We start from the raw sequence: 16,383 nt of genomic DNA, 5'->3' as shown, positions 1-16,383 counted from the left end.
CTGTTTAGGAGCGTATATAACCATTACACCGGTATGTGATCGCATTCAATTTCTTTCACATAAGTTGGCATTTTTAACCATAATGCCTCTTGAACTTTGGTAAACCATTTATGGACTTCCTAAAGGTTAATTTTTTTCTTCGAACATGTAAACAATTTCTCTTTGACCTCTGCTATTGCTTTACAAAAAGGATACTGTATTCAATAAGCAGAGAGTAGTTGCCAGGTTCCAGGGTGGCATACATAGCATCCTTCCTCTCAATAAGACGATAAAGCTTTCTGAACGTAGGCAATGCTGCAGTACGCATCCACACAATAAAATCTTCATTGATAAAGCCATTGTTGTCTTGGTCACCTGGATCTAGACTGTAAACTGGTTTTTGCCAGTTAATTGGCTTTGAAGTACCTATAATAAATAGATTTAAAAAAAAAAGTCTATGAACAAACATTATTGCAATAAAAATAATCATCAAAGAAGGTTTTAATAAATGTATTATGTATCAAAGGCCTACATAGAATTGCCCCATAATATTCACACTTCAGAACAGAGTTTTAGTTGAAATTGTTATTTGTAAAATCGTCTCGCATCTGGGAGTAGTGTGAAATATTGCAACTGTAATTTACATATGCATGGGATGTTCAGTAAATAGTGGCATCTGCCACTATTCTTCTGTATTGTTATTTATGGCTCATGAAATACTACAGCAATTTAAAAAAAAAAAAAAAAAAAAAAAAAAAAGGATGACATTGTTTAGAACATATTATAGAACAAAAGTGGATAGCTTATTAAACTGTGTAAAAACAATTAGTCTTTAATAAGTTGCAGTTTGTTAAGTTTATTACATCCATTAAGTAAATGAAACCATGAAGACTTCGCCCTGACATCACGTATGCTGAAGAAGCAAACATGCAGGTCTTATCCAGCACAAAGCCAACACAAGCACTGGAGAAATGGAACCGTGGTTAATTAGTACATTGGCGAGAGGCCCATTGCATTAGTCAGCAGAACAAAAGTGGCTAACCAAATAAATTAAAACAATGGATGGGTACACAATACATTTATTGTGCAAGGTATAAAAATGAAAACGTGAATGGCCGCACCACAACCAGATTGTGTTTTTATATAGAAGATCCCCGATAAATGTATCACTTATTCCACACAAGTTGTTTTTCTTTTCCGACAAAAGTTTAAATTTGAATTGCTGAAAATACTGAAGAAAAGATGATAGCGGTTCCTGTTTTCCCATTATCAAAGGAACATGCCAAAGTTTTGATAAATAAGCTCATGGCGCAAACAGATGCAATGGGAGTCAGATTTCCATGACTAGTGTATGCAAAGCACGGGAACGCAGGCAAGCAATCACTGGGAGTGTGCGATTCTGCATTTAGAGTCAAGGCAAGGAAATTATACCTACTGTTACATGCCACTGTATAGGTTTTATACACTCCTACAATCTCTTATAATGTATGTATTATCTGGGCTCCTACTGTATGTCCATCTCTATAAAGAGGTCATTAACAAATGGCTAATGACACCATCTTCATTCGAGTGATAGATAGATAAGATAAAGAAACTGATAGATAAGATAAAGAAACTGATATAGAGCTCAAAGTAATAGATAGTGCTGATGCCTTCCAATTACAATGAGCCCATATTGTTTCAGGATGGCATCTGTCTAAATAATCTACTAAAGACCAACAAAAAAGGGAAGCGCAATATGATCATGTAATCAGTGAAAAGTTATTTTCTGAGCCTTGATGGGAACCCAATCATTAATATCAAAAAAGTGAACATTAATTCTCAAGTAACAATTGTTAATTATTTAAAAAAAAAAAAAAAAAAGTTAGAGAAATATTTGGTGGGTTTTTAATTACCTATAAAGATGTCCTTGAGATCCGTTGAATTTCCAGTTGGATTTTTGAACTTCACATTTTTATCTGTCCACCAGGCAATACCCTTTTTGGTCAGTGTAATCTCTTTTTCATCACCATTTGATATTTTAAATATCCGGAGTGTATCTAAAACGAGAAAGAAAGTATTTGTTAGTATATAAAACAAATTACACAAGTTCTTGTGTTGCCAAGGTAAAAACTACAGGAAAGTTTTATTGGTAGTAAAAATAAGCTAGATCAGTATAGTTAATTGCTTTTTCACTTTAAGACCAGGAGTTCCGCTAACAATACATATTCAGATGTTTGGCTACCAATGTAGTAACTTTTGGATTTTAACAGCCCCCATGCCCCCCCCCCCCCATTACCATCTGGTAATGCATTTAAGTGTATATGATATTGACACGGTTCTGAAACTAATTTTCTGAAGAGAAACAGTACAATGATTGCAGCGAGGCTCAATGCAAATGTCCTGTAGTCAGATGCCCTATGGCTAGTTCTACATGGCTTAGGGTCAGTCCATTTATGTACAGTACAAAATTACTTATCCAAATGACATTTTGTTTTGCTCAGCAGCTTCTACTATCTGATAATTATGGCTACATCGCTGCATGTGAACTGCAGCCCATGAAGTGAACAACTGGTGACCACTTTGGTACAGTATTTGATCGTTGATGAGAGTCCAACAGATTTAATAGTTTTACAAATGTAAGTTGGAAACTCAAATTGCCAAAGTGGAACTGCAACGTTAATGAATTATCTGAAAATGGAAGCCCTTTATTGCAAACGTTTTTAACACAGACTGTGTGCAAGTTACTTCTTACATCTATTCATTCTACTAGGAATCCGACTCTAAAGCAAAGTTTGGAAGTATTCACATGTAGTATGAAAAATGTACAATTGCAAGTGAAGGATATTAAATGTAGAACTCTTACCATTAAACATACTGTTGGCAATGGCACCACAAGGAGCAATGGGTTTACCCTCACTGTTGCGGTATGGTTCACACTCCTTGCTGGGACTCTAAGGATTGATTCAGTACAAACATATACATCTGGTTAATTAAATGGAAACCGGTAAATGCGGTTTCATCCTGATGTCCAAGTAGAATAACCCACCAAAGCCAAAACAAATATTGCTGAATGATTACAGTGTAAGGCAGATCTCGCTTACATAACCTGAAATGGCTAATAGTGGTGTTATTTTGCCAACCAGTATTGCTTTATGTAGCAGCCACTCAACGACTCAAACGAGATCTTACAGCAGTTTCTCCAACCTATGGTTGGTGCAACACCAGAGACTCAAAGGAGTCTTAAAAAGAGGGATGAAAAAGGAGGCTGTAGAGTGACAGAGTGCAGTCCAAAAAGTAACACACTGGAAGAATGGAGAAAAATAAATTAAAAAAAGGCGGTTTTCCTGTATCTATAAACCAATAAATATACCCTATTATTTTTTAGGGTCATGTATCAGTAAGGCACCGATTACAGAATAGATGTCCCTAAAGTAAAAACAATTGCTTTGCAGGTGGTCCAGTCAATGTTTGGCTAATGTCACTGCTGACGCAGAGAACCCCACTGTCCGCTCTGCTTGTGACCTTGGACACCTCCCGGTACCTCAGGCTCCTAGGTACAGGGACGCACTGGCCTGCAAAATGACATGCCCAGCGCTATATAACAAAATATATATATTTCGGGAACCGCTACATTACAGACACAAGAAGCTTATTTCCCAGATACCACATTAGAAAATCTATGGTTCCTGTAAAAAAAAAAAAAAAAAAAAATACTGTAAGGCATTCTTGCCAATTGTCACCCAAACAGATAAGTATTGTAGAAGGTAGAGAGATGTACACAAGGACAATATATTTATACACAAGTTAAAAATACCACCAGTTTTAATGTTATTTCCATCATCGTGCAGCTACTTTGCCATCTGACAATTCATTACATATTCACTTTAATAATTAAATAAACCTTTTAAATATTCATTATCTTACAGACATTCTGTACATCACTTTCCCCAAGAAGCTTCAATTAAATACAAACAGTACTAAAATAGTACGCTGCAATACCCTTTAGTGGTTTTTACGACATCAGTATATTGATTACACACACAAAAAGGGCAAACTGGTTTACTTTATTGACGCTGCTATAATTAGGTATTCACTTTGCCTTCTTTTAGCTTGCACGTTTGCTGACCATAAGTTTGCTTTTAAAGGGGACGCATTAGCTAGTACTGTATTGAACTTATGTCAGTGACAGGTTTCAGTTTTTTCAACCAGACAAGAACACACAAAATGGACACCAGGGTCAGAGCCACTGGGTCTGTGGAACAGTTCAGGTTATTATTGAAAAAACGTTGGCGATTGCTACTGCTACTTCAATAGGCTAAAATGTAGGTTACTAATGACTTTATTTAACAAACCATTTTATGTTTTTAGTCTTTACGTCACATCTAACAATAAGTTAACACATTTTGCCTTTACAAATGATCATTCATCTAGGTGCAGTGCAAAGATTATTTCACCAAGAGTAATCCCTTTTACATTCAGTGTACTAATGGCAGTGGCATGTTTAAGGTGTTACATCTGGGTGATTGATGCCTACTAAAATCTTACACCTATAAAGTATTGTTAAATATATATTTTTAAAGCTGGTTGCTAAAAATGGCAAACCGACTTTTGGGGGGGAGGGGATCTTTTTCTGTGGTTCCTTTCCCGTGTGTGATTGCAGTAAGTGTTTGCACAGGCAGAGCCCACCTTTATCCCACTTTCCTTATCTCTGATAAGGCCAGGCTGAGATAATGGCAAACTTGATTGACAAACCGTCCAATTCAGAGTCCCCTAAGAAATGGCACTTGTAATTGCTTTAAAAGCACAAAAAATTCAACTTAATGGTTTGCTTAAGTGGTAAGACAGGTTTAAGGAAGCCAATAACATGGTTTACAATCTGGCAAGGTGGAATTGCCTTTCATCAGCAAGCCCCAAGGGCAATATTACCAACCGTAAGGGACGTTTTGTCTCCGTTGAGCTGACTATCGTCTCTGGACTTCACATAGCGACGATGGTTCTGATAGAAGTTGGACAATCCATAATACATAAACACGTTGCTCTGAAAAAAAAACCACACAAGTAGCCGAATTAACATCACAATGGCTGGTTTGTTTTTAAGATCACTACACAACTGTACATTTTCAATGCAAAACAAGATTTGTACGTGTTGCTATTCTGAATCAGTATTTAAAGTTCTGACTCATTGCTCAGTTCTTTGAATTATATATACACTGCCAAGTGGAAACACCTTTGTGTTCAGCCTAACAATCAAAACGATTTACAATGTAATGTGCCACTTTATTGCAGAAGAGCCCTGAGACATTTCATACATCAACAATTCCCTTCTACTTGCTATTAGCCTATATTAGAGTGTACTGTACACTACTCAGGTTACAAACTACAATAGGAAGAATTCATCTTTCCCTTTTTTCAGTAATGTCGGATTCTCTTTGCAGGTTTGTGTAATTACAATGTAAAACAATACAATAATCTGCGGAAGTGGCTGCCAACAAAATATTTAGCTAATTTGGCAAATACTGTATTAACAAATTGTGAAAGGCCTGAAAGTGCAACCTTTTCAAAAGACGGAGCACAACTCCCCAGTTACAGAAAGGAGTCATTTTTAGTGAATTTAATAAAAGTATGGCAAAAGTGTTGCCGCTGCCCCATCTTGCAAAACTTTGATAAAGGCGAGTGAAAAGCTTGGAAAATGTAATTTTAAAAAAAGTACACTTAATTAAAAAAATAAAAATGCTTTGCCAAATAAACCAGATCTTCCCACTAATTCCTAAAAAAACACACTTCCCTATCCACCTCAATATGAGTACTTGTTTACCGCCCCACATTGAAACACTGCTATTAGGCAGATACTGCAAGTTTATTTCTGTACTTTCCAGTGTCCTATTTCTTATACATCATTATGTGTGGTCTTCTAGACATACACCTTTTTTCAGTCAAGATTATCCAACCCTTGGGTTTATACTGTGCCTTTCCTTACATATGTAGGTATATGTCACTACATCTTTATGTAGGTATATGTCACTACTGTCTATTTGCTCTCCTAAAAACAAACCTATAGCCAAGCTCAACTTGGTCACATCTACCAAAAACATTCAATAAAAATTAAGAGTTTTATTTTCTACAAACCGCAGAAAGATTTTAGGTTTATAAAATACTGTGAATGATGAAGTACTACCTACAATTATTCTAATATACCATTATTTCAGAACATAACGATACATTAAAAAAAAAACTTCAATCAAAGCAAATTTAAAATAAATGAGACAATTAACAGTGAACATAAAAAAAAAAAAGTGTACCTCAAACGCATAGTCCAAGGTGAAATTAATGGTACAGGTGCATGGCGTCACGTTCAGTGAGACGTTTGAACACTTGTAGCAGGGACTGTTCGGCTCTATTCCAGTGTAATCAATCTGTGAAAGAACAAATTGAAATTAGCAGACATATTTGGGATGCTTTAATTTGTTGACATTTAACCAATTTGATGTACTAAATAATTTAAAAGCTCTCCACTGAAGGATTGGAGTGACTGTTCACTCCAATAGTTGCTGTATACACAATATTTTATTTCATAATCTGTCCAAAAGCAGAACATTTAAACACATGGCAAGTACAGACGGGCCACCCTCGTACGCCGGGTTCCGTTACCTGGCGCCGCCGCGAAGCGAAAATGGCGATTGTTGCCTTCTGCGCACGCACAAAACTTGCAGTCCCTGTTCTGCACATACGCCACCTTGGCCGTTCCCGTTCTGCGCATGCGCAGACATGGCGGCCCCCTTCTCGGTACCACCGGAAAAAGCGCCGAACGTAATGAATACGGGAACAATTGGGAAACGCTGTATGAGCGGAACGCCGAAAAGCGGGACCATACTGTACACAAATATGAATGTATTGCACCAAACAGGGTCAATACCTGATCCCTAAGAGCAGGGGTGCGCACAGCGGTAACAGAGGCCCTGCGTTTCCCCAAGGAATTTAAATGAAATGCCGGGGGAACGCGCGAGGCCTCTAAATTCCCTTAGCTTGGCTGTGGGCGATGCGCCGCCATGGCAACAGCGTCAAATGATGCCGCGGGGTCACGTGATGTCGCATTCCCATGGCAAAGGGGGGAGGGGGGCGCAGGAGGAGAGAGCAGGCAGGCTGGCGCAAACAGAAAAGTTTGTGCACCCCTGCCTTAGAGCAGGGGTGCTCAACTCCAGTCGTCATGCCCTGCTCCCCCCCCCCCCCAAACAGGTCAAGTTTCAGGATCTCCGCTTCAGCACAGTTGGCTCAATCAGGGACCAATGGAGCCATCTGTGCTGAATCAGGCATATATCCTGAAAACCTGACCTGTTGGTGGGGCTTGAGGACTGGAGTTGAGCACCCCTGCCTTAGAGGTCAAAAAGTTTACAGCCCTGTTTTTGGCAAATTTAAAATCACTTCGAGTAGCACATTTGCTTTTCTGAAGAGACTATTTGCCACAAGTCGACACAACAGTCTCTTGATGAAGACCAAAATCGCTATAGTCATGGGGCACCAGATTTATTATACACCTTTACCAGGATCATGCATTGAGCAAAACAAGATAATGAAATAAACTGTAGTTTATTCACAGAAATAGGCATACAGTGAAACAAAAAAGAGACGAAAAGCAAACTTACAGAGGGTCGGGGGGTTGAAAACTAGATTGTTCTGGTGCAGGGAACTCTAAATAAGAGTTTTACCCTGACCAGGACTTGGCTTGAAATCCTCTGGTTCCCAAATCGCCGCACAGTTCCACACGCCACCGCATCCTTCTCTTTTTAGAACTTGGATTCTTTTTGACCGGGGGTTAGTACCAAACTCCTGGTACTGAAAATCGGCTTGCACTCCCAGCCGCGACCGATTCGTTCAATTATTAGAACTTGGCCACAAAAAAAAGGGTACTTAGAAACTTTTCTGGGCAGCTTTTCTGAAGCCGGTGCTCTGCTATTCGCGCAAGAGCACTTTAAAAAAAGCCCTTCTGTCCTTCACAAGCTGAGAATCGCAAAACTGATTGGCGGTCTGAAAAGCCGAATACGCAGGAATCTGAATCTGCCAAGGGACATGCACAAGTTTGCCACCTTAGTCCCTTGCTATTCAGATGCCATCCGCTGGGTCAGGATCCTCCAGGTCTGGTAGGACAAATGGCAGTCGTCCGGGTTGCCATTAATTCCAGGATGTGGGTACATCAGCCCTTCCCTGCTACCCAAATGGCTTTCACACCTCTGGCAGCTTTCATCTCCGATGTCCAGCAGACTTACTGGGACCAACTTAGCCTATCTGAACATTGGTTCAGAAAGTACCAGCTCATGCACAGTGCACAACAGTATATACAGTATTAAACAATGTTAATAATATATACTTTTAATACATCTTAAGTCTCTGGCTAAGGGGAATAGAATAGAAAGCTGTACTTTATTTTTCTACTAGCCTTTATTCCCCAACACAGTATCTAAGAGACTTTGACTGGACTCTAAGAGTCCCCCCACAACTTTATACTTATGGTTGGACTGTCCATGAACCCCAATACAGGTTCTGGGCTACCTGGGCATTAACTGGCTATCCCCCTTAACCTAGGGACCCCTCATAGTTGCAGGGACACTTTGCATCCCTTTGCCCCATTTATCTTTCAAGGCTATACTGAAGAAGGGAACCCTAGTGGTGAGTCACGCAAGCATTTTCAAGGGGAGATATTGCCAGGGCAATGTGCCTACATGTATCCGAGAATCAGGCATGATTCTCGGGTACATATTTAGGGGAACCAACAACTCCGGACCCAAACTACCTAGGCACCTTCTGACAATTTCTCTGCAACCCCACCCCCCCTCTCCTACCCTAGCAAACCCTACTCACTGGCATCCCTGAAAGGTAAAAACACAAAAATTCTTTGTCGCACTTTACATATTGTCAAATGCACAATTACTGGGCTCAAGAGCTGACTTCCTGAACCCTGAGACACGGTTCAGAGGTAACCATTCATGGGCTTGACCTTTATTTAGAGCCTGGTTACCCCCTATCATCACAGCTATCCAGCACTAAATTGTGATCCTTGAGACGCAAGTACTGCCACGGAATTTGCTGTCCGTACCCACTGAAAGTGTGACCTTGAATGTTTAGTCATTCACAATATATTTATGTCAAGATGCATGCAGAGAATTACATTTTCATTGATAAAAATCTGTCTGTGTTTCCCCCTCATTCCTAAACAGGACCAACTATGATAACACTTTCTCCACATGTAATCAAGAAAAGTCATAAATGGTGGAGGGGTTGGGTAAATGGCGATCAAATGTCTCCCTACAGACCTACACCAAGAGCAGGCTAACCATTGCTTTTAGAAGGACCAGGATTTTATATGTAAATTAGTGCTGTACAGGGTCCAAACAAGTACTGGGTACCCAGGGGAAAAAAGAAATAAATAATAATTAAAAAGAAAAAAAAAATTAAATACTGACCGGGTAACTGGTTAGTCGACTGGGTAGTTTTGACTTACCTGCAGGTGGCGGAGGGCGAGGAAGACCACGTTGACATCCTGGTGGCGGTGGCGGTGGGAGCAGCAGACTTCATTGTTCAGCCAGGGGGAGCAGCAGAAGACATCCTTCAGAGCCGGTGCGGAACGTGATCAGAGCAGGAGTGTTACTATTGGACAGCCGAGGAGGAGATGGCTGTCCAATAGTAATGCTCCTGCTCTGGTCACATGTTCCTCTGCACCCACCAGCACCAGCTGTGAAGGATGTCTTCTGCTGCTCACACCGGCTAAAGAATGTCATGCTCTGCTGCCACCACCACCAGGATGTCTTCCGCTGCTCCTACTGCCACCAGGATGTCGCCGTGGTCCTCCTCACCCTCTGCAGCAGCACTCTTCACCCACCAACGCCAGCTGCAGGTAAGTCTTCTGCTGCTCTGCTCCTGCCATTCTCCATGAGGAGGACCGAGGGAGTAGAACAGAATGGAAATTACCCGGTACCGTGTTCCAGCCCCCGGTACCGGGTCCGGGCAATTTGCAGGTACTGAAAATAGTGCCGGGTACCTGGTACATCACTAATGTAAAGGATATGCCGACATCCATACCCTCATTCTAAAAACCTGATCTTGATGGGAGGTTCATGGGGACAGGTTGGACAACCACAGGTTATTCATTTGTGCGCTTAATTAGATTTATGGGATGATCACATACGGATGGAACCAGTTATTACAAACTGCATGTTCAGCATGACACATTTTACGTCACTGCCTACAGAAGTCATAACCAAAAACTTGCCAAGTGGCATAAACACGTGATTAGCCTTCGTGTTTATTATGTCCATTTTCTATTCACCTCTACACAAAACACAACATCCCTAAGGCCAGAGTTTATTAAATACTGTATACATATGATAAATAATCTTGAATAGTTAGTCAAACTTAAATCCTTAACAGTTTAAAAAGGCAGCACTTACAAAAATTAATCTTTATTTTTGTTTTATTTTAATATATGCAGCCTTTGATTATCTTTATTGAAAATGAATGACACAAGCTGCCGATTGTTTAGCTCTCCCTATGATCGATCAGCAAAATCCTGTTTCTCAGGGTTTACTAAATGGCTGCCTTTCTGTTTCAAATCAAACACTCTGTCACTGTAACTCAGCAGCTACAATGTATCCTGATGTTACAAAGGTAACTTTGATTATTGTTACAGTTCACAGCTCAAACTGCTGGGAATATTTGCAACACATTATCACAAACGGGAAAGTGTTACAAAGATCTTGCACTGTTGGGGAAGTAGGCTAAAACCCGCTATAGAAATCAAAGGATGCTCAATATATTTAAAAAATTCTTTTTTTACGTAGTAAGTATCTAAAACTACAGAACAGATAATTGTTTTTAAATATAGTATATAGAATATGCAATATATAATATATATATGGATTGCTCCTTTAAGGAAACACCAATGAGTTGGGATGACTTTGTATCTGCCTTCAATATGAATGACCCATAACAGGTTATAGTTTACCTTCCCACTACCCTCTATTTTCTCTGGCAGCTTCTAGATCACACTGGGAAGTAAATGCCACATAAATTGCAATCCAATACTCCATGTTGAAAAATAGCAAAACAAAATGGCACAGCACACCACAAATATGCAAGAATCGTAAAACTAAATATGAACTTATGAATAAAGCAATGTTTCCAGACCAGCAAGAACCCTTTTCCAGGTATTAAGCAAAGTGGAGGAAGGCTGTGCACTCTACCCTGGTTTTTCCACCTGCTCATTATAATTAAGAATTACTAGTCACTAACAGCCCTCTGTTTATTTTAAAGGCTATAATTATTTGCAGCCATTAATTATATACTAAATATTTGTCAATATCAGTACTGTTACTAGGCATATTCAGAATGGTTTCCCCTCCCCACAAAACTAACATTTTCAGTTATGTTTAACGGGGTTTTTTTTCCCCATGTTCATAAATGAGATCAGCATCTGCAGAGAATATTTCAAGAGGCTTCTAACAAAATTATCCCCATACCTATAATCTCAAATAGGTGGCATGTGAAGAAAAATTACCAGATATAAACAAGGAGCGCTCGTCATGCATGTTTTACAGAATGTTACATTCCATAATTAGACTAACGTTATGCTTCAAGGCCCCTTCTGCAATTGAAAAGTTATAAAACATGTTTGCATAAACATGGTTTTCCTGGTAGAATAAGAAACTGTTCTGTAGCATGCCAGTTATTACTAGATGTACATCCAACCCCAACCTTGAGAAGGTTACAAGGTTAGAGAGGAAGCGGCCAGGGTATCAAGTTAAGAGAGAGATTACTTCAATTCAGAACATCCCCAGCTCTTAACTGTGCTTTTTCCCATTTTGAAGTCTCAGAGGAAAAGAAGTCAGAATCAAAAACAACCGAACACGGAAATCTACCTTACACTTAACTGATAGAGACAGTAGGGGAACCCCTGCTACAGCCTAAATGAAGTGGTATTATGAACGGTGCTTTGGGTATAAACTGTAGTGGATGAAGGAGAGAAAGGACCCAATTTAGCACTCGAGTTCACACTCTGTGGTGTTTAGTGATTGAATTAAAAACATGATCTTTATTAAACAACATATAAAAAAAGGGTCCAACGACGTACTGAAGGTGAGTTGATCCTAAATATAGAAAGCCATATTGGCTCTGGATCAAAAAAGTTAATATGTGCCAGATGGTTTTAATAAACCACTGGTACTGTTGCAACACAGTGATCCTAATGCGAACCTGTGTAGTAGGTGATTAAAACAGGGGTGTCCGGGTAAGTACTGGGATTGCAGGTCACAGTATCATAATATTTCTGTATAAGATGTGACCCAACTGATAAACATAAAAACAAATATACCATGTATATCAGTATTGGTATTGCTTGATCAGCTATGCTTCTCTATGATAGTTAGTATGCCCCTATCAGTGACACATGACCTGAGGTAACCCTCTGGATATTGTACTCCTGGGTGTATATACCTGTGTTAACCAGCGTGGTTCTAGTCAGAGAGTGATGTCCTGGCTATGGTTGTAACAGTAGGTCAGTATCCCAGTGTGGGAGACACTGATAGTAGGGGCAGGTAGGTAACTCTTTTAATAGGGGTTTTTAAACAGAGAGCTGCGTGATTGTAGAAGCTGAAGTGAACCTCACGGATATGCAGCAGCACACCAACGCGTCAGAGCAGCTATGGTGTACTGCAGGTGAGGCGGCTCAGTGCTAAGATACCGGAGCACTATCCCTAAAACCACTTTGAAGAGGCTAACAGTGACCGTCGGGGCACTTATAGCCTATGTGAGACTGCACTCGCAGACTACCGCATTGACTCGCGGTCACACAGATACATGCGGAGGCAGTCCTGATCTGCGCGTGCATGTATGTCCAGAGAGCCGACGCGCGCGTTTCGCGAGGGGCTTTTTCAAGGCAAAGGGTTAGTATCATTGAGGATACCCTGCAGGTAGGCAGGTATATATAGGGCCCCCAGTGATGACGTCATAAGTTAACCCCTGGTGTGCCGAGGTATGTTTGGTCCTGAGATGAAGCACAGTAAGTATACCAATGTTTTTAACTACATATCCAGCACACTATTAATAAATAATAAAGATCTGACTCAATTATGTGTTATTCTTGCCTTATTGTCAGAAACTGGCAGAGTGAAGTGATAATTCACTTCAGATCTGCTGCAGGGGTAGTGGAAGTGATGTCCAAAATGATCATGTACATATATGCACTATGTTCTACTGTCAGGGTCCAGAGGAAGCCCTGTGATATAAATTGATGTCACCGCTCTAAGGTGGTGATAATCTGTGTGCAGGATTGGGGAACTGCCTGTTTTTACAAACATGGCTATAATGGTTGGTATATATTCATGTGCAGATGGTGATGTCACGGAGCTGTGTATACGGTGGGTATGACAGAATTTCAAATAGTGTCTGAATAGAGAGGTACACCCTGCCTATAGGAATGGGGTGTAAAGGAACCCTTCATTCAGGCCTCTAGGTGCCAATGTCCCCAAAGTGTATATCCATTTGGCTTCTATTTGGAGGAGAACTTTGTCCCAATCTCCTTTCCGCATACCCTTTGTTGGATGGTCAATCCCACAGAAGGTGACGGCCTTGAGATCTCCACCATGACATAGATTGACGTGTCTTGACAGGGGTTTATCGGTCTTATTCCTCACGGTGCCTATGTGTTCAAGTACCCTCTGTTTAAGACATCTGCTTGTTTTGCCCACATAGACTTTGCCACAGACACATTTGCCTTGGTATATGACACCTGTACTGAGGCAGTTAATGAAACTGCGTATAGGGTACGTTTTGGTGTCATTCCAGTTTCCAAATTGTTTTGTGGTGTTCATGTACTGGCATGCCTTACATCGCTGGCATGTATACGATCCAGTGGGTTTTGGTGGTATCCATGTTCTTGGTTTCTCCTCCTCATAGTGGCTGTGGACCAACAGGTCCCGCAAGTTCTTAGCTCGTCTGCTTGTCATGGATGGACGATCTTTGGTGACACCTTTAAGAAGATCATCTGCTCTTAGGATGTGCCAGTGTCTCTCCAGAATGGCCCTTGCCTGAGGCCACTCACGGTTGAATGTGCCTATAAAGCGGATCACTTTGTCAGATAGGCTAGGTGGTTTATCCTTGATCAGGGATTGGCGTGAGGTGAATTTTGCTCTTTTATAAGCCTTTTTTATGGTCTTCCGGCTATACCCTCTATCCACAAAGCGTTGCATCATTATTTTTGACTGTTTTTCATACTCCTGATTAGTACTACAGTTCCTTTTGAGTCGAAGGAACTGGCCTGTCGGAATGCCATTAACCTGAGCCTTTGGGTGGTTCCCCAATCCTGCACACAGATTATCACCACCTTAGAGCGGTGACATCAATTTATATCACAGGGCTTCCTCTGGACCCTGACAGTAGAACATAGTGCATATATGTACATGATCATTTTGGACATCACTTCCACTACCCCTGCAGCAGATCTGAAGTGAATTATCACTTCACTCTGCCAGTTTCTGACAATAAGGCAAGAATAACACATAATTGAGTCAGATCTTTATTATTTATTAATAGTGTGCTGGATATGTAGTTAAAAACATTGGTATACTTACTGTGCTTCATCTCAGGACCAAACGTACCTCGGCACACCAGGGGTTAACTTATGACGTCATCACTGGGGGCCCTATATATACCTGCCTACCTGCAGGGTATCCTCAATGATACTAACCCTTTGCCTTGAAAAAGCCCCTCGCGAAACGCGCGCGTCGGCTCTCTGGACATACATGCACGCGCAGATCAGGACTGCCTCCGCATGTATCTGTGTGACCGCGAGTCAATGCGGTAGTCTGCGAGTGCAGTCTCACATAGGCTATAAGTGCCCCGACGGTCACTGTTAGCCTCTTCAAAGTGGTTTTAGGGATAGTGCTCCGGTATCTTAGCACTGAGCCGCCTCACCTGCAGTACACCATAGCTGCTCTGACGCGTTGGTGTGCTGCTGCATATCCGTGAGGTTCACTTCAGCTTCTACAATCACGCAGCTCTCTGTTTAAAAACCCCTATTAAAAGAGTTACCTACCTGCCCCTACTATCAGTGTCTCCCACACTGGGATACTGACCTACTGTTACAACCATAGCCAGGACATCACTCTCTGACTAGAACCACGCTGGTTAACACAGGTATATACACCCAGGAGTACAATATCCAGAGGGTTACCTCAGGTCATGTGTCACTGATAGGGGCATACTAACTATCATAGAGAAGCATAGCTGATCAAGCAATACCAATACTGATATACATGGTATATTTGTTTTTATGTTTATCAGTTGGGTCACATCTTATACAGAAATATTATGATACTGTGACCTGCAATCCCAGTACTTACCCGGACACCCCTGTTTTAATCACCTACTACACAGGTTCGCATTAGGATCACTGTGTTGCAACAGTACCAGTGGTTTATTAAAACCATCTGGCACATATTAACTTTTTTGATCCAGAGCCAATATGGCTTTCTATATTTAGGATCAACTCACCTTCAGTACGTCGTTGGACCCTTTTTTTATATGTTGTTTAATAAAGATCATGTTTTTAATTCAATCACTAAACACCACAGAGTGTGAACTCGAGTGCTAAATTGGGTCCTTACACTTAACTGAAGAAATGTTCCCTTAGAAAGGAGAGAGTGAGGCCAAAGTGAATATGTTAATTTATTTTAATGGTTTTTATTTAATTATTTTGCACCGACATTTGAAGGCTCTGCCCAGGGACTGGTTTCTTATCAGATAATAATAATAATAATAATAATAACAACATGTTCTTGTATAGCGCTGCTAGTTTTTTTACGTAGTGCTTTACAAGACATTTTGCAGGCACAGGTCCCTGCCCCGTAGAGCTTACAATCTATGTTTTTGGTGCCTGAGGCACATGGAGATAAAGCGACTTGCCCAAGGTCACAATGAGCCGACACCGGGAATTGAACCAGGCACCCCTGCTTCAAACTCAGTGCCAGTCGGTGTCTTTACTCACTGAGCCGGTCCTTCTCCCACGGAGAAGGATGGGGCCAATGTGCATTTCTGAGAATTGCGGCTGTGTTCCTCACCCAGTTATGCACACGCCTACATGCAACTTGTTTCTTGGTAAATACAGAACAGCATCATAAAAAATACGAACAACGTGTATATTTTAAAAAGCCATTGGTTTACTTAAAAGCATATAAAAACTACTGTAAAAGGTTATGGTCACTACTCAACTTTGGCGAATACTCCTTTTTAAAAAAGGTGTACTCCCCTGGCTCTCCCGTACATTTTCTATAGGCAACCCAACTCTGCAAGTTCTTTGCTGCCTGGGACAGCAGAACATGGCAGACAGAATCAGATGGGAGTTTTAGGATATCACTGTCCTCACATGGGAGAGCCAAT

At 40.8% G+C, this 16,383-nt stretch overlaps 1 protein-coding gene across 1 annotated transcript in view; it reads right to left on the bottom strand.

Annotated features, from left to right (window-relative positions):
* Positions 1 to 16,383, bottom strand: part of TMEM30A (transmembrane protein 30A) — a 30,076-nt gene that overhangs the window by 4,425 nt on the left and 9,268 nt on the right. Inside the window, exons 2-6 of the mRNA XM_075598001.1 lie at positions 6,261 to 6,374; positions 4,892 to 4,999; positions 2,825 to 2,912; positions 1,875 to 2,018; positions 196 to 405 (exon numbers count right to left, since the gene is read on the bottom strand). Of these exons, the coding sequence (XP_075454116.1) occupies positions 196 to 405; positions 1,875 to 2,018; positions 2,825 to 2,912; positions 4,892 to 4,999; positions 6,261 to 6,374 (664 nt within the window). The remainder of the gene's footprint in view (positions 1 to 195; positions 406 to 1,874; positions 2,019 to 2,824; positions 2,913 to 4,891; positions 5,000 to 6,260; positions 6,375 to 16,383) is intronic.

This window comes from Ascaphus truei, chromosome 4, assembly GCF_040206685.1.
Source record: "Ascaphus truei isolate aAscTru1 chromosome 4, aAscTru1.hap1, whole genome shotgun sequence".
Taxonomy (NCBI): Eukaryota; Metazoa; Chordata; class Amphibia; order Anura; family Ascaphidae; genus Ascaphus; species Ascaphus truei.
Note: the sequence above shows the minus strand (reverse complement) of the source record. Positions and strands in the feature narration are given on the sequence as shown.